The following is a 19,389-nucleotide window of genomic DNA, read 5'->3' on the forward strand; positions in this document are numbered from 1 at the left end:
TGTCGTGCATCAACATCCCAAAATATTTCATTAAACCAGAGATGTGTAATTTTTTTACATACAGGTGTGGCGCGGTGATAGCTCAGTGGGTACAGCTCTGGGTTATCAATCAAGAGGTTGTGGGAACAAGTCCAAGCTTTGCCAAGCAGCCACTTGGACCCTTGAGCAAGGCCCTTAACAATCTTAGCTCCAGGGTTGCCATACACTGGCTGACCCTGCACTCGGACTCCAGCTTCCAAATGAGCTGGGATACATGAAAAATCATCTCATTGTACTGAACACGTGTATCTGTGTATGACCAATAAAGGTGTTCCATTCTATTCTACACCCGACCCCCCCAAACAACACACACAGCTTGTTCTTTCAGCTTCATACCTGTTTAATACATGAAATATTTTAGCTTTATTACCAGTAAAATGTTGAATATTTTATTTCCACAACCGTGATGATCAATTTATACATGATCATGCAGCCCTGATTAATGTAAAGAAAATATAATAAATAAAAATAAACCTTCACCAAACCACTTTATACTAACAGCAAACTAACATCCTGACACTAAATATTATAGTAATATAAAGCAGTATTGGATACTACATAGTACTACATTATATCATTATCTACTTCCACATCCACTTCTTGTCAGCAATAAACAAAATGTTTTCTTTATTCTTGCAAACATATTTTCACATAAATATTCACAGTACCCATCACCACTATATGGACAAAAGTATTGGGACGCCCCTTCTAATTACTGAATTCATGAGTTTCGGCCAGAACAGTCTTTAACAGGTGTAATAAATCAATCATATAAGGACAATTACATGCTTCCAACAGTTTAGGGAAGGTCCTTTCCTGTTCCAGCATGAAGAAAAGCTCGATTTAAAAACCAAAAAACTCCTGTCCTGAGCTCAGCCCCACTCAACAGAACTGGGATGAACTGGAACATCAACTTATCAATCAGTGCCCAGCCGTACAAATACTTTATTGTACTACTGAATGGGCATAAATATTCTCAAAAATGTGCATTAAACACTTATGAGAAGCTTCTCAGAATCAGTAGAGCGGCTGTTGTTCTAGCTGAAAAGATCACACAGAAGGTCACTCTGTTATAATAAAATATGTTTTTGAAACAGGATGTCTGACAAACTCATGGAAAGGTGTCCGCATACTTTTGGCCGTGTAGTGTATATAAAATGTGGTAAAAGGGTGCCAAAATCATCAAAGACACCACACACCCTGGACACACACTTTTCCAGCTACTACCCTCAGGCAAACGATTCAGGACAGTAAAAGCACACACAAGTCAGTATTTAATATTTAAAGCTACAAATGTAAATTTACTTAAAAGTGTAAAGATTTTTATTTTTTATGCAATTTCTTAGTGTAAATATTTTTTGTGATTTTACTACTACTGTCTTTTCTCTACTGCTGCTACTCTATTGGAGAAATGCCATTCGAAATTTCATTGTACCTGTGTATAGTGACAATAAAGATTCTATTATTTATTATTATAAATATTATATTATTTTATATTTATATTATAAATATATTTATATTATAAATATTATTATTCTATTATTTACAGCCAGCAAGGTGATAAAGTGCCTTCTTGTGGTGGTGAAAAACTAGGGTTGGACACAATTTTTCCACCCTACCACTGATGGTGGGCACCGACATCTTAGCTCTGATCATCTCTCGGGTTTCCTTCTTCAAGAACTTCATTATCAGCTTGCCACTCATTATCCTGCACACACACACACAACATGGAAAACAGAAACAATTTTAATCTAACTTAAAGCATAAATAAAGTATGTATTTATTTTTAGAGCACATTGAAACCCAAAGTGCTTCTAATTTAAAGTGGGAATGCAGCCTGACAAACAAAGTGTTTGGGTAGTAAGTGATCGTTACCAGAGGTGCGGAGAATTTTTTGTCACTGCACCACTGTACAACACATTTCTTTGCAACTTCCAGACTTTTCTCATCTGTTTTCTTGCAGTAAACTCGGATCAGCTTCTCTAAAAATGTCTTTGGCAGCAACTTTGATTCCTACAGGGACCAAAACACACGGGTGATCAAGCACTCATCACATTTCATCTTTCAGTTCTTATTACTGGTGAATTCTTTGTTGTGCTGTGAGCATCTTAACATGATGCCAAAATCACATTTGTAATAATTATTATGATCTGTTGTGCAGTGAGGTGTATTGAGTACTTGGTCCTTGCGGATTTTGATGGCTTTGGTGGGATCGTTCTTGCAGTAGAAGTAGGCGTCTTTGAGGGGGTTTTCCTCCTTCATACCGTAATCCAACTGAATCACCTGTCAGATCATTCATATCAGCAAATAGGAAAATAGTTTTCAAAGAAATAAATCCAATGTATTGTACTGAATGACCTGTAAACTAAAAGGTCGCTCTGTTTTAATACAGTTTGTTTTTGAATGAGGACATCTGACAAGTTCATGGTCAGGCGTCTAAAAACTGTTGGCCGTGTATACACCACAGTGAAACAGAAATACTTATGGTTAATTAATTTCAGTATTTTATGGAAGGTTTTAAAGTGAAAGGCTTAATCAGAGTGCATCAGGCATAGTTATTAGCTACAGCTTTATTAAATCATATTGAATTCATTGTAAGTGCAGAATGCAGGCACATGAAATAAATGTATTCTTAATCCTTACTTGAATTACAAAGTCTTCAGGTTGCAGGTTGACCTCTCTGTCCTCGGGGCTGCTCTTAGATAATTCTTTTCTCCACGTATCCAACCTTGTCTACAAGAAAAAAGTTTTTAAATATATTTGATGATTGAAGGGCCAGTGATAGCTCAGTGGTTAAGGTACTGGACTAGCAAACAGAAGGTTGCCGGTTCAAGCCCCGCCACCACTAAGTTGCCACTGTTGGGTCCCTGAGCAAGGCCCCTAACCCTCAATTGCTCATCGTGTTCCGCTCATTGTGTTAGTCGCTTTGGATAAAAGCGTCTGCTAAATGCTGAAAATGTAAATGTAAATGAAGTAATGTAAAAAAATGTTTGCTAATAAAGATGTTCAGTACAGTCTTAAAAAAATAAAAAATTAAGCATTTGTTTAAAATCGAAACAAACTTTGCTTTACGGTGTGGTTTATATTGATGCTACTCATCACAGTTCTCACAAAACCACTTGCGATTGTGACCACGTATAGTCCAGCCATTAAGGGTTGAGAGCCTTGCTCAAGGGCCCAACGGTGGCAATGTGGCAGACACACACACACACACACACATTTAGGCTTTTGGCAAATGTTTTATTCAAGCAAAGATTAAAAACACAAGTCAAATAAATGGAACAGTTGTACATGTAAGTTCTGACCGGATTCACTTGGAGGTTTGGATGTTTGGGCGTGGTCTGTCCCACACACTTGTACAGGCGTCTGCAGATGATGTTGTTGAGGATGGATCGGGACTCGGACAGCTCCTCCTCAGACGAGTACAGGATCTGCTCGTAAATGTGATCTGTACGGGGGATTAGCAAATGTATAACATTCTATTGTAATTATATACAAAACAATAAGAAATCGATAGAGTCAGCTCCAAAATGATTGGCACCCTTGGTAAATATAGGTACACATGTAATCAAAGAAGTCTTTGTGGTGGATCAGCTTGTTCATTTTATCTAACATGTTCATTTTATTTTCATTTTCACACTGCTTTTTCCTGGTTAGGGTCACAGTGGGCCCAGTTCCCCAGGGATAACTAAATGCAATGCAGGAATACATCACAGACAGGATGCCAATCCATTGTGAATTTTGTCCTGCTGATTAAACCAATTGCACCTTATCTAGTGTTAGCTAATGGACAGATACTTGAGACAGTTATTTAGTGTGAGTGTGAGTTTTTGTATTCCCTCCTTCTGTTTCATGTGTATTGAGTGAGTTTGGTGTTCGCATGTTCATGTTTATGAATATTTAATATTCATTATTATTAGACCTGTGAGTTTGGTGTACGCCTCCATGTCATTAATAGCTTCTGAGATCCTGAACATCTTCCCTGATGAACCCTCGATTTTTACGTGAGGATTGGCTTTCTCCAGTGCTTCGCTAATCCTACACACACAAAGACACACACACACACACACACACACACACACACACCTGCTCAAGAGACCAACGGTTGCAGTAAAGTATCTTAACTGGCACACTATACTGTTACTGCCCAGTAACACACATCAGAATTTAGCACCTCCAGCAAAACACACGATCACAGAGGAAAGTAGGAAACACTCACACTCGTACCCAAAGCAACATACAATTGTAACAGAACACAATTCAAGCAATTAAGGGGTTAAGGGCCGTGCTCAGGGGCCCAACTGTGACAACGTGGTGGTTATAGGGCTTGAACAGATTTCTGATTACTCGCCCAGTACTTTAACTGCTGAGCCACTAAACACTAAAACGGTACTAAAACAGTAACACACAAGATCAAGAATAAGTCATGCTTTCGGAGAAAAGGAGATAAAAGAGAGAGCACCTCAGATACCCAGGGCAGCAATTAAAAAGGAGCTGAGCAGCCACTCCATCACGGACATAGCCCACACTCAGCCTGGATTCATCAGTGGTGGTCTCATCAAAAGGTTCTGTCTAGAGGCAGCTCGTCCACTGGGGACACAGGTAGACTAGTGTGTAGAGCTTTGGGCTGTCAATTATAAGGTTGAGAAGTTGAATGCAGCCACTGTTGGGCTCTTGAGCAAGGCCCCTAACCCTGCTGGCTCCAGGTACAATGGCTGATCCTGTGCTCTGACCCTAGCTTTCAAAACAAGCTGAGATACACGGAAGAGGAATTGTGTTGTACTGTACATATGTATAGGTATACAGTATATGACAAATGATTTGAGACAATGTTTATTGTAAGAAGCATTATATAAATGAGTCTGACTTAACTTGACTGATACACATAACTTATATACCTCACCATTATGTACCCAGTACCATGTACTGGCCAACACTTGTCTCTAATCTTGTCTTATTTATTTTAGGCATTCTTGTATTTATTGTAATTTTGTCTACCTGTACTGTACTGTACTGTCTTGCACTTTGTGTTCTATGTTGCACCTTGGACCTGGAGGAACGTTGTTTCGTTTTAATATGTACTCGTATATAGCTGAAATGATAATAAAACCTCTCTTGACTCTCTCTCTCAAAAGCATTCTATTCTCTTCAGGGTGATTCCTCTGTGACAGCCAAAGGTTCCTCAAAAAAGACTAAAGGATGCTAGAAGAAACAAAAGATAGCAACCTTGCAGTTCATGGAGATGCCACTAGGACACAGATGTCATCTAAAGCAAAGCCAGAAAGCACAAGCACAAGCCCAGCGAAAAGAGAACAGCGTCTGCACACGCCCTGTAGTCCCCTGCAAAGTTCCACGTTACTTACATGTGCTCGATGATGCAGACCACTTTGTGCTGGTAAGCTCGGCGGTGCAGGCAGTTCCGTGTGTAAAACATGTCGTATAAATCACCCATTTCCTAAAAATGTTCTTTTGTTAATGTACTGTGTGTGTTTAAGGAGATCTATATGACAGATATTTACAATGATGTGAAAATTTATTTACAATGTCCATATTTCATCTATTCCTGCATATTTGTCACATATCAGTGTTTGTCACCAGACAAATAACACTGTTCAGACCTTCCTAACTACCTTGGGGGACCCTTGATCTCCAGAATTGTCTGCATTATTTGAAGAATGTTTCATGGCATTTATGACTATATTTCACTTCACTTTTGTGGATTTTATTTTTAATAAACGTTTGATGGACTAAAATAACTCAACACATTTCTACAATAATAAACACAAGGCATGATAGAATTAATTAACCTTGTCTCGGGTGCAGATGTGCTTCTCGCCATTCACCTCACACACTCGAGCAAACTTGAGGAAGCGCCGGTGGTCGAAGTTGCTCTGGATTCCGAGGTGGTGGCCATCTCTGCTCATGAGAAAATAAAAATACACTAGTAAACTGACACCCATTATGTCCTGTGCTGTGTTTAAAGGCTCTCAAAGAAATGTATCTTTAAAAACCTTGAACACAATCTAGAACTGGAACTGTTGGACCAATAATTCTGACTTTTTGCAATAACTGAACTCTAACATGAACTTGGGGGTGGCACATTGGCACAGGAGCAGCTTAATTATTCCTACTGATAAACTCACCTGACGAAGTAATCCCACTTATCCACGTCGATCCCGGTTCTCTTATTGGCTACGATCTCGTACAGGAAGGATTTATCCTTTGATCTGCCCTTATATGACCACTAAACGGGAACAAAAAACCCAAAACAGAACCTTACACATCATGAGAACCTCAGTAAATAAACCCCATTTAGACCAGGATCAGTCCTAATCATAGAGCACAAGACCAGCCCAAACAAGATAATGAACCCACAGTGCTGTGCTGATCCGAAACACTCTGAGCCTTATCATCTGAGGTTTTGGGGTCGAGGGGCCCGGCGATCTGCTCTTTAATGAAGACGAGGTCGTCGGGGAGAGAGAGGCCGTACTCCATCATAACATGCTCCAGATTATTGGCCTTCACCAGATGATCGAACATCTCCACAGAGGCGTTCTCGTGCTGCGGGAACCACAAACAACATCATGATTCTGATAACATGATAAATTTATACAAATACCAGGTTCCTCGTTCATTTTCTGTTAATGTTTAATAAACTATGACGTTGGCATTATCCACTAAGTTTCTCAACCTTTTTTGGACCGTGACATTCTCCCTCACACCCCCAGCCAATAAGAATTTTATTCTAGTGCAATACCATAAGAAAATGTATATTCCATATTATTACTTTGGACATAGGAATTACTTACACATGTAGATCAACCAGACATGACAAGAAAATTATCTTGCAGAGACATTTACAACATTAGCTGTATTTACATTATAAACAAAGAAGAGGGCAGACACTATAGACAGAGTACGGGGTTGGCACAATCAACAAGGCACACTAAGAACACTAGGAGGGGCTATACAAAGGACAGGGAACAAAGTAAGGACAATGGATTGACTAAGCCAATGCTACACTAATGCTAAATTAATTCCATGTTTTTTTTATGGGTCCAAATCCTCTTGGTTTCGGGAGCACCTCGTGTTGGACTTTTCTTGTGTTTCAAATATTAAATGCTTCCGAACCCAGGGGGTGTGGACACATAAACAAAACACTGAACGCATGTGTTCCAGGAGCTGGGTGAGGCAGAAACCAAAATTTTTTTAAAATGGTATGTAAAAGGTGTGATAAAAGTGATGAGGCACGTCGAACAATAAAACAGAAAACAAAAGAGTCTAAACACCAAACTCACAAGCCCAAAACAGCAAGTTCTGGAATCATCACACACTCAACATAATCAGAGTCCAATTGTTTAGTAATCTTGAACACACAGTTTGTAATGCTAGCCCACCACCGCTGAGATCCTGGTACAGTTATTATATTAAAAGATTAGGTGTAATAAAATACTTTTTTACCTTCCATTTTTTACCTTCCTCTTTAGGTTGTACCATCGGGATAAACGTTTTGTCAAACAAGTGAGAGAATGGACCATGACCTGTCAGTAGATTTGTTTAAAGTAATTAAAATGTGTATTTAACTCTGCTGTTTTTTTTTTTTTTGTTATTTATTCTGTGTATATTCTGCTGTCTACAAGCCATTTTATTAAATTAAAGGTGCAAGAGAGAACACAAGAATAGTTATAAACTCTGCATGTGTGTGTGTGTGTGTGTGTGTGTGTGTTACCTAGGTCGTGGCACAGCCCGGCGATTTGTACACACAGAATATCCTCGTTGGTGATGGGCAGCTCAGGTTGTCTCTCTTTTAGAGCCTGGATCAGACAGCCGGCTAAATAACTGACACTGAGAAACACAAAAATTCACACTCATATTTACACCAAACACACTACAGTTGTGCTGCACTACAATATAAAACAGGAAAACATCATAAACTTTACAGACAATTACTTTTGCTTAGTCTTGCTTTGTGAGAGTAAATGGGCCTGAGACATTTTTCTGATGGTAGGGGAACAAACAAGCAGTGATGGTGTGAAGTAGTTCCCCAACAATGCTATATTGATAACTGTTGATAACTGATGGTTATTAACACATTCTTAACATATTCTTATTAAGGTTCAGCACTTTGTTTCTTCAGGCTGAAGTACTGAGGCAGAGTTATTGTGCGGCCCGTGGGTCACATCCGATCCTTTGGCTGTCCCCAACCGGCCCGCATGAATAATCAGACGTAAATAAATGTACATCATACATGCAATACAACAGGATTGTTTTTTTCTCTAAATTTACATAAGTTTTAATGTACATGTGTGTGAGTGTATCAGGAAGCTGTTGTAATGTTTTGGTTTGTAAATAAACCAGAACTGAGTGTGATTGATAGAGACGGTACAGTTTTAACTAGACATGAACTTCTAAGTATTTATTTACTGAAGTCAGAGGTAAAGATGTTCAAGGATCAAATTTAAATCTAAGGTTTAAATCTGTGGTGATCCGTCTCTCTCTGATCAGATCAGGGGTCGTGCAAGCAGCAGCGGCTTCACTTTCGAGAATTGGATATGACTAAATTGGGGGATAACAATACATTTAGGATTTTGTCTGTCAGGTCCTTTTACGTTTTTTTTGCAATTAGTGCAAGTTTTTTTCCAGAGCGAGTTGCAATTGTGACCAAATACAATCCGATTACCAGTCCAGTACCGTAACCGCTACCACTGATAAATAATACCATGGTAAATATTGGATTACAAATCAGCTGTTTGATGTCTCACATTCAGTGAATCATCACAGTGTGTTTAAATACTGGTAAAACAAGTTATTCTTATTATTCTTATTTGTTTTAAACAGATAATCTAAATGAACAAATAATTACATATCAGTTCTGAATTTGACTTGGGTGGATTTTTACATCAAGCTTCTCACGCCCTGCTTTTAATGCCATAATTATAATATTGGTCAGATTTTTATTTGTAGTTGTTAATACAATAATCAGCTACAATAATAGTTGTTTGTATGCGAGCAGAAATTCCTGTTTTAAAGGTGAGTAAACAAATAAAATCCAGTTGGACAGGTTGGTTTCGATCTCTCACCCTATGGAGTGTTCGAAGCGGTTGTGAGCAGCTCCAGGAAACACCAGGTACGCTCCTCCGAGCTGTTTAATGTGCCGCAGTCTCTGGAACTGAGGGGTGTCGATGATGCGCACCAGCAGAGGATGAAGCTCGATGTGACCGTGGATGGAGTCGTTAAAGACCTGGAAACCATCAAAAACTTTTAGGTGCAGAATAAAGAACGACAAGCGTTTCGCATAAAGGTGCGGTGTTACATGTTAGACACAATGAAGTGGACTCTCATGTACAACCACTTTTCCCAAAAAGTTTTATTTATTGAAAAACCTTCTGAGGGCAGCTGTGCAAACAAAGAGTTTCTCTCATGACACCTTATTATGAGGTAGCTCGCTTTCGTTTGGACAAATTTATTGACGTCCACTGAGCGAGTATGTGAGTATACCTCTGAGCGAGTATGTGAGTATACCTCTGAGCAAGTATACCTCTGAGCGAGTATGTGAGTATACCTCTGAGCGAGTATGTGAGTATACCTCTGAGCGAGTATGTGAGTATACCTCTGAGTGAGTATACCTCTGAGCGAGTATGTGAGAATACCTCTGAGCAAATATGTGAGTATACCTCTGAGCGAGTATGTGAGTATACCTCTGAGCGAGTATACCTCTGAGCGAGTATACCTCTGAGCGAGTATGTGAGTATACCTCTGAGTGAGTATGTGAGAATACCTCTGAGCAAATATGTGAGTATACCTCTGAGCGAGTATGTGAGTATACCTCTGAGCGAGTATGTGAGTATACCTCTGAGCGAGTATACCTCTGAGTGAGTATACCTCTGAGCGAGTATGTGAGAATACCTCTGAGCGAGTATGTGAGTATACCTCTGAGCGAGTATGTGAGTATACCTCTGAGCGAGTATACCTCTGAGCGAGTATACCTCTGAGCGAGTATGTGAGTATACCTCTGAGTGAGTATGTGAGAATACCTCTGAGCAAATATGTGAGTATACCTCTGAGCGAGTATGTGAGTATACCTCTGAGCGAGTATGTGAGTATACCTCTGAGTGAGTATACCTCTGAGCGAGTATATGCGAGAATACCTCTGAGCAAATATGTGAGTATACCTCTGAGCGAGCATGTGAGTATACCTCTGAGCGAGTATACCTCTGAGCGAGTATACCTCTGAGCGAGTATGTGAGTATACCTCTGAGCGAGTATACCTCTGAGCGAGTATGCGAGTATACCTCTGAATGACTAAACACCCATGTGGCAGACTGATCATTCACTTTCAGTTGCAGTTATTGCATTATGATGTGTGAAGGGCACACTGGCCATGGAGACTAATGGTGTTACAGAATCATGGTCATCTGTCATGCCATTTATGGTCAGTGGAGGGGGCATGGAGGTGCAGATGATGGACGTGGCAGTTTCTCTTCACTGACAGTCACCTGCACCGCTTTACACAAGGTGGTAATCAAGCTAAGTTTAGGACCACTTATTTATTCATATGGGTGATGTGTAGCATAACCTATTCCACTGAAGAAGGAAAAAGATAATGCTCTTTTGTTCTTGTCTAATTAAAAATTTGAATTAAGAAGGAGGTAAAGACTTTTGGCACAGCGCTGTACATACGATTGCACTGGTGTTTAATAACTCATAGATTTGATAGATCTCATAGATCATTGACTCCTTCAACCTCCAAATCTAATGTTGCTTTAGCTTTGTAATGTATGACATAAATTAATCCACTATTTTCTTTCCTTTTTTACTTTCAGAAAAAAAGAAACAAACCTTCATTTTCTTAATGATCTCAGACCTGGAATCCTGCATCCTGAAGGAGGAGACAAAATCAGAAAAAAGGAAATTAGATTTATGTAAATCCTAAAAAGTAAACCCCCCTTTCCAGAAGTCTTGTTTGCTTATGTACAGTAATATCATGTTGATACTAATCACATGGCTGATTCACACAGTCACACATTATACTTTTAATCAAACACAAACTTCCCTTACATGTAAATGCTGCTTTCAGTAAGTACAGTAAATCAGTATGTTTTGGTACATAATCCTTCAAAACACCTGATTTAGAAGTTGAATCCAAAATGCAGGAGGCTTCACCAGAGTTTGTAGCTTTAGTGTGGAAATGGTTAATGCCAGTCGAGGCCAGCAGAGATGCTCGGCTCTTCATACCACCAGGGAGAAACTTCAGTGTTGTTGGCAACGTCGCTGCAAACCAGTTGTTGTTTGTTTGAGTGGTTGAATTCAGTCCCCCTTTGTGTATGTAAATCTAAATGTAAATATGTATGTATATAAGTATGTAAATCTAAATGTAAATATGTATGTATATAAGTATGTAAATCTAAATGTAAATATGTATGTATATGAGTATGAAAATGTATGTATGTGCGTATACATGTGTGTGTGTTTGCACCTTACATTATCATTTAGGTTAATAAAATAAAATAATAGGAACTTTTGATGTTACAGGTGGAATATTTGTCATAAAAGTAAAATGTGTTTCACGTTTACCGAAACACCTGAATACAACTGCACTTTAATATTAATAAAAATCTCATCTTTGATTTGTGTTCTTTAACTATTTTTCCACCAGGAAAATGTTAGGTGTTACAACTATTTTATTATTTAAAAATACACAAACATTAAAATCTATAATTACTCAGCTACATTGTCAAAGATGTAATAATATTTTATACACATAAATAAAAATATGAACATTTTTCAAATGTTAAGGCCTACAGAAACACAAATATGATTCAGGGTCCTCGATATAATACCAACAATCGCGTTTCTAATTATAGTTAAACATTATTAAAACATAATTTAAACACTATTTGATGGTTGTACCGCACAGCACCAGAATTCAGGAGTATTTCAGGAGAACATATTTTAGTGATTGTATCATTCTTAAGCTTCCCGATTTTGTAACGTCGTAAATATTTCATACAACAATCGTCTCAAACTTTAGTTACTTTATCTGCAGTTATGTTTGCATGGTCGCAACTCCTGATATTTTTGTCTATTATGTAAAAATGTCTAAATAAAATGAATTTGATGTAGTGATCACATCAATGAGATACTGTTAAATAATCCAACATAATTTGTGAGTTTATTGAATAATTTTAAAGCATTCCAGCATGAAATTTTCTCCTATTAAATAAACTTAATGTACAAGTAATGTTCACAAATTTGATGCACATAAATAGAAAAAGTGCGCTAAAAATGTACAGAAAATCAAGATGATTTATAGAGTTATATTTATATTATAGTTATATTATACAGTTTTCTGTAAAGTTAATAAAAAATAACCTTTGAATTTCGTTTCCCACTGTTCCTGTCCCGAATTGTGGAGGTAAGAGCAGACCTGGTCCGGGTTCCAGTGGCTGTGGTCAGTGCCGTATTTAATCTGTATAACACATTTCCTGCTCTGGGGTTTTATAATAAGCAGTAGAACCTCCTACATCAGTATATTCATTATTTTACCTGCATGGCGTGTTTTACGGGGTGGAGTGTAAATAATGGTTTTAAATAATAATGATATGATTGAATAATAAAAATATGATATTCTTTGCTTTTGTTCCAATTATTTTTGTCACTTTCATTTTTGTCCTCTTTCAAAATTTCTGGCACATCCTGGTGTAAAATTATTACAAACTTTTTTTTTTACACAACGCGTATCAAAATAAAAAAAGGTTAGCAGATGACGTCACTGTGTTGTTGTGGACTGTGATTTGTTTGCAGGTACCAGCTGAGAGAGAATGTTGTATTAATCACAGCTTGATGTTATTCATGATGACTGAATCTTTTAATGATTTAAAAACACAGCGTTGAAACATCTGCATTAAAAGTGACCAATTTCTGACGTCACAAATGTAGACTGAGAAATGACTTGTTGCTAGGCAACGAAATAACCTATAAACATATGCAAATATTGCATCGTTGTGTGCGTCAAAGGCGGTGCTGATCCTGAATTTACTTTTGTTCTGATCTTTCCTTCATTTTAACAACTTTATGAATATAGTCCTATCATATAATCTATTTACCTATAATGATAATATTATTCATAATAATAATAATAATAATAATAATCGCAAATTAGTAAAAAAAAAAAAAAAAAAAAAAAATTTTATAACAATAATAATAAATCATCTAAAGTGCTACAACAAATTCAAACATAATAAACGGATGGCCAGGAGGGTATGATTACTGTTAGAATGTTCTTCAACCAATCAGATTGTGTGGTTATAACAAGCTGTTATATAAGGTCAGTGGTGGTTTCGTGGTTATGTTAATAGACAATTGATCAAACGTTCAAGGGTACAAGAACCTTTCAACCCTTAACTGAATAAATATTATATTAAATATCCACCATACGTTTATACACATCATGTCTTTTTCACACAATACTTACATATTTATAAACATGTTTTAAAACTAAAATGTTATAGGGGAAATATTCAAACACTATTCTTGTGCCTATATCCTCTTGGTATTTACTGCAGTAAAGTTGGTTTAATATTCGCATATTCGGATTTCTTTCTTCAATAGCTTTTAAAAGATGCGTCCAAAAAGGCTGATCTGTGTAACTGCTCATTGTTGGCAATCAAGACAATCAACTACATCTCAGTTTACTACAGTAATAGATGCTTTTCACAATGTAAACTATACATTACTTACTATGTGCTGTAACCGCAGGAGCTCAGGGAGTCTAAACACTCACATAACACAGAAACAGCAGCAGATGGAGATCACAGGGGTCCAAACACTAACACCATTTATTTTGTTTTAGGAAATACTTAATAGCTTTTTAACAGCTCATTCCTTTGAAATATGATAGAATAAATAAACAGGCTTTACACAATATTTACACCTCTCACTACATGTTATTACTTTATGGTTGTGAGGTTTTGTGAAATGAAATCGTTTCAGTGGCTTTTGATCAAATGTTCTAAAAAATGAGTTGTTAATCATGTGGAACCAACATGACAAACATCACCTCTTATATCTTATACAGTAGTGTTCAAAATAATAGCAGTCCAACACCATTAACCTGATGAATCACTGTTTTTAGTAGAAATGCTATTTCTACATAGCAAAAAATTGACTTGAAAGTGTAGTAGAGTAATGAAAACAAAACAAACCCAACAATTAGGACATGCATGCCGCTCATTCTGAGTAATGGAAGCATTGATTCAAAGGGGGTTGTTCAAAATAAAAGGTTGGTCATAGCTCATTTCCTTCTGAAATACTGGGTAAAATGAGTTGTTCCAGACATTGTTTTGATGAACAGCGTACTTTTATTAAAAAGTTGATTGTAGAGAGAGAAAACATACAGAGAAGTGCAGCAGATTATAGCCTGCTCAGCTAAAATGATCTCAAATGCCTTGAAGTGACAACCAAAACCTGAAAGACGCAGAAGGAAGCGTGGAACTACTGTTCGAATGGATCGAAGAATAGCCAAAATAGCAAATACTCAGCCAGTGATCACCTCCAGAAAGATCAAGGAACATCTGGAGTTACCAGTGAGTACAGAAAATGATTAAGTGAAGCCAATTTACCAGCAAGAACTCCTTGCAAAGTCCCGTTGTTAAGAAAAAGACGTCCTGAATGGGTTAACATTTGCCAAGGAACACATCGACTGATCCAAAGAGAAACGGCTCAACATTTTGTGGACTGGTGAAAGCAAAATTGTTCTTTTTGGGTCTAGTGGCCGTAGACAGTATGTCAGACGACCCCCGAGCACTGAATTCAAGCCACAGTACACTGTGAAGACAGTAAAGCACGGTGGTACAAAATGATGATATGAGGATGTTTATCATACCGTGGTGTTACACCTATTTATCACATACGAGGGATCATGGATCAGTTTAAATATATCAGAATACTTGAGGAGATCATGTTGCCCTATGTTGAAGAAGAAATGTCCTTAAAATGGGTGTTTCAACATGACAATGACCCAAAACATCTTGGTTACAGACAAACAAGATTGAGGTAATAGAGTGACCAGCCCAATCCCCTGACTTCAGTCTCATAGAGAACTTGTGGGCTGAAATCTGAAGCGTGTTTTTTTTTAGGCAAAACCCAAAATTGCAGAAGAACTGTGGAATGTCGTCTAATCATCCTGGACTGGAATACCTGTTCAGAGGTGCCAGAAGTTGGTCGACTCCATGCAACACAGATCTCGGAAACAATTGTTTTGCCACTAAATATTAGTTCAGTAATTTAAAGTAAAGTGAAACCTCAAACATTTTTTCATGTTATAGATACATTTTTTGAGTTTTTAAAGAAAAATGCTGCACTGCTATTATTTTGAACAGCCTAATATTCATTTTTCTTAATTTTCTGTAAAGGATGAACACAAACTGACCAAATGTTGTTAATGTTTTGATTTAGAATTGAAAGTGGAGTATTTTCAGTGCATTTGCATTTATGGAAATAAAAGTTATTATAATGATTTTGTGCTTTATTCGCTTTTTTAAAATCACTGCTATTTTTTTGAACACCACTGTATATGCCTTATTAAGCTGACAAAATTTAATAAAAAAACCTTTAAAGTTTTACTTCATCAAATATAAGCCAAAAAACAAACTACACCTGCTATACTGACACTGTCACCCTTTATTACATACAGTAGTTTTACATAGTAAGATTTTTATGAAATATTTCAATAGCTTTTAAAGTATTCGTCATATTGCTCCAGAACAAGTTGTATTTTATCAAGTGTAACCCACATTACATACTACAACTCTTACACTGACACGGTCACCCCTTTAGCATTGCACACCATGCACACATGCCTGTTTATATGTATAATGTAGGCAAGTGTGTAAGGTGTGCAATTCTACATTATACATATAAACAGGCATGTGTGCATGGTGTGCAATGCTAAAGGGTGAGTGTCAGTTTAAGAGGTGTAGTACGTAATGTGGGTTACACTTGATAAAATACAACTTGTTTAGGAGCACGTAGGTTTAGGACAGTCAATGTAAGAGATGTAGTTTGTATGAGTAATGAGTATTTTTATAAAACAGTTTGTTTTGGAGCAATATGAGCAGTTGTTCAAAAGCTTTTTAAGTAAATTCACAGAAAAATACTCTGTAAGTAATTTTCAGAAGACAAACATTTGTGAAGTAAAGTTGTAGCTGCTTATCTTGGATGTCAAAAATGATCATTTGCTGTTAATAGGCCTATAGCAGCACCCAAGCCCGGAGTGGCTAATCGGGAGATTCGGGAGGATTCCCGATGGGCCGGCTCATGTCAGTCTCGAGTTTGGGCCGGTTGGATGAAAAAAATAATTTTGACATTTATCTGTCACTTATCTACTCTTCTTCTTACATTCATTCATCTGACAACGCAGCCCTACCTACATCGCAGTAGATCAGATGGGTTCTACCATCTGAGGGAATCCCCCACTCCCAAATGTTTCAGTTGGTTTGGCCCACGAGTTATTTAAACTAACATGGTTATTTGTAATGTAAAATATAACGTAGAGAATATACAGTACATGATATATGTTAAATTGTTCAGACATTCAGAAAGATGTCAGCACGATAGCCTAATTTATTTTAACAAATGGAGACAAATAGCCTAAATCACTATCAATTTTACACCATCATAATATAGGCTACAAAAAAAAAAAAAAACTTCAAGCATGTTATGTTATTCAGCAAAATAAGCTAACCCTTAATGAAATGTTTTTTTAGCCTCGGAGCAGCAGATAAGCCAGTCTGATCCTGCTGGTGAACCGAGTAGGCATGGAGAGGCCAGGACTACAGAGACAGGTAGAGAGGATAAAAATGAACTAAAAAAACTATTTTATGTAACAAGTTGCACACAGAACAGATGTGATGGATAGATTCTAAATGATACCCAGTACCCAGATATTCAGAATGCTGAAAATGCATTAAAATCAGCCCAAATGAAATAGGTAAACAGGAACTCTTGTACACAGATAAGCCATGTCTCATGTCTATAGACAATGTCACCGTTATTAATAAAGTTGCAGAATCCAGTGCACTGCTTAGGAGGTTTTTGATGCTGTAGATAGCCACTAAATATGCGTGTAGTGAAGCTACTTAAGAGTTTAGTGTAAACCTAACAATAGAGCATCTCTCTGTGGGGAAGACAAATGCAATTTTAATTTCAAATTACTTTTATTTAAACTTATTGCTCCTGTACAAATGTAAATACGTTTTCATCTTTATAACATTTTTTACCTTTTAAATCTTTATCTGATTTAAATTAAACATGTTTAAGTGAAGTGTTTTCTGTTAACTTTCCAACATATACCTGAACTTATACCCAATAAAAAGGCATTGTAAGAGCTAGCTGCTGTTTCTTTTATTCAAATTCCTCCTCCATGGAAAAAGTGGGCCGGGTTTGGGCATGAAACTCCCGGGCTGAAAAAGGGGCCCACTCCGGCCCTGGCAGCACCGTTCAAAAGCTATAGAAGATGAAACCAACTTTACAGCAGTTTGGCATATTGGGTTTTAATTCCCCACGGCTTGTTAAAACGTCCAGATTTACGATGGTGAAATAATTTTTTTCTATGTGTCCCGATACTTTTGCTCTATTTATTATTCACCTTCCTTTGATAGCGTGTATAATTGCTCCTGTGCCATCTGCTGCTGTATTTGATAGTCTTTAGTTCCTGTGTGTAACAGGAAGAGTTTTGGTTACTGCAGTTTTATCTCTCCTCTGCTTCTTTATTTAGATGTTGATGGAATGGCTCTGGTATCATGACAGACTTGGAGCAGTTTTTACTCCGGATGCTCTTCCTGACACAACCCTCCTGTTCCACGATAAAAAAATACAAAGTTAAAAAACAAACTTAAACATGCGAGGCAACCAGCTCTCAAACCTTTCTGAGTTAGACTGCTAGGTTTTAAATAAACCTTTATCTATAATAAACTGAATGATGCTTTTATCGTTTCCGAAAGTTGATTAAAATAAATTCTACAGCCAGAGTGCAGATCATTTTTATCTACTCACCTTCATAGATAGATAGATAGATAGATATTATTATAGATAGATACAGAGTTGGATATAGACAGGTAAATGGATACTTTATCCTGAAAAAAATTATTAAGAAAAGTACTAGTAATCAAAAGGTTGCTGGTTTTAGCCCACCACTGCCAGGTTGCCACTGTTGGGCCCCTGAGCAAGGCACTTAACCCTTAATTGCTCAGACATTATACTATCCCAGTACTGTAAGACACTTTGGATAAAAGCCTCTGCTAAATGCTGTAAATGTAAATTTTGGCCTTCAGTAGTTGAACAAAAGGAGGAAGAACTAATACAATAAAAATATAAGTACTGTTAGTAAAATCTAAATAACCAAATAGTTCATCTGTATTGATTCTTCACAACATGTAAATAAGAAATAAACACACACACACACACACACAACACTGTAGAGTTTCTTCTCTTTGTGATATTTTCACACTTATTCACCAGCGTGCAGCTTTAACACAAACTAATAACAATCATCAATAATCAGTAACTTCACTCCAGTCCACAAATTATTGGAACACACAAGCAAACCCAAAACTAAAAGGATTAAATGTAACATAAACAATATAAAAGATTTTAAAATAAAAAAAAACACCCCCATGAGCAGTAAATACAAACACACACACACACTCACACACACACACACACACAGAGAGAGAGAGAGAGAGAGAGAGAGAGAGAGATCTGGGAGACTGGATTCGAGGCTGGATTCAGAAATCATGGTAAATGTTCATGTCAGAAAATAATTTTAAAAAAGCACATTGTGGGTATACAATGACTGACTGTAGATGATCTATTGCTCTGTACACTGAAAGAGACCCACACTGAGCAGGTGATATTTGGGTGGTGGATCATTCTAAGCACTGCATTCATTCTATCATCATGGCACTGTGTGAGTGTAGTAGGTGCAGCAGTGTTGTTGGGATTTTAAGCACCACAATTTTAATGCTGGAGCCATAAATATAAATCCAGCAGCGTAGTGTGAGTAGTGGAAGACGAACTGTCCACCTACAACCAGAGTCTGTGTTCCTAATAAAGTGGCTACATCCCAACAACACTGCTGCACCTGCTACAGTCATACACACACAGAACCATCATTACCATGTTAGTGTCAGTGCAGTGCTGAGAATCACTTGATCCACTACCCAAATATACCCTCCCCAGTGGGGTCGTGTGGGGTCACTGGGTAGTAGATGGTAAACAACTACTGACTGTTGTCCATCTAAGTCTGTGTGTGTGGTAGGTGTGGCTTATAAAATAGCCAATGAATAGAAG

At 37.4% G+C, this 19,389-nt stretch overlaps 1 protein-coding gene across 1 annotated transcript; it reads right to left on the reverse strand.

Annotated features, from left to right (window-relative positions):
* Positions 1 to 1,681: 1,681 nt before the first annotated feature.
* On the reverse strand, positions 1,682 to 11,025 carry LOC134333946 (deoxynucleoside triphosphate triphosphohydrolase SAMHD1-like). The gene is made up of 15 exons (XM_063016112.1): positions 11,015 to 11,025; positions 10,879 to 10,918; positions 9,120 to 9,280; positions 7,769 to 7,884; positions 7,501 to 7,580; positions 6,436 to 6,600; positions 6,183 to 6,283; positions 5,847 to 5,955; positions 5,403 to 5,494; positions 3,962 to 4,077; positions 3,345 to 3,487; positions 2,683 to 2,772; positions 2,218 to 2,322; positions 1,915 to 2,052; positions 1,682 to 1,747 (listed from the first exon to the last, which is right to left on the reverse strand). The coding sequence occupies exons 1-15, from the start codon at positions 11,023 to 11,025 to the stop codon at positions 1,682 to 1,684; spliced, it is 1,533 nt and encodes a 510-aa protein (XP_062872182.1).
* Positions 11,026 to 19,389: the final 8,364 nt, after the last annotated feature.

This window comes from Trichomycterus rosablanca, chromosome 19 (genome assembly GCF_030014385.1).
Source record: "Trichomycterus rosablanca isolate fTriRos1 chromosome 19, fTriRos1.hap1, whole genome shotgun sequence".
Lineage (NCBI taxonomy): Eukaryota > Metazoa > Chordata > Actinopteri > Siluriformes > Trichomycteridae > Trichomycterus > Trichomycterus rosablanca.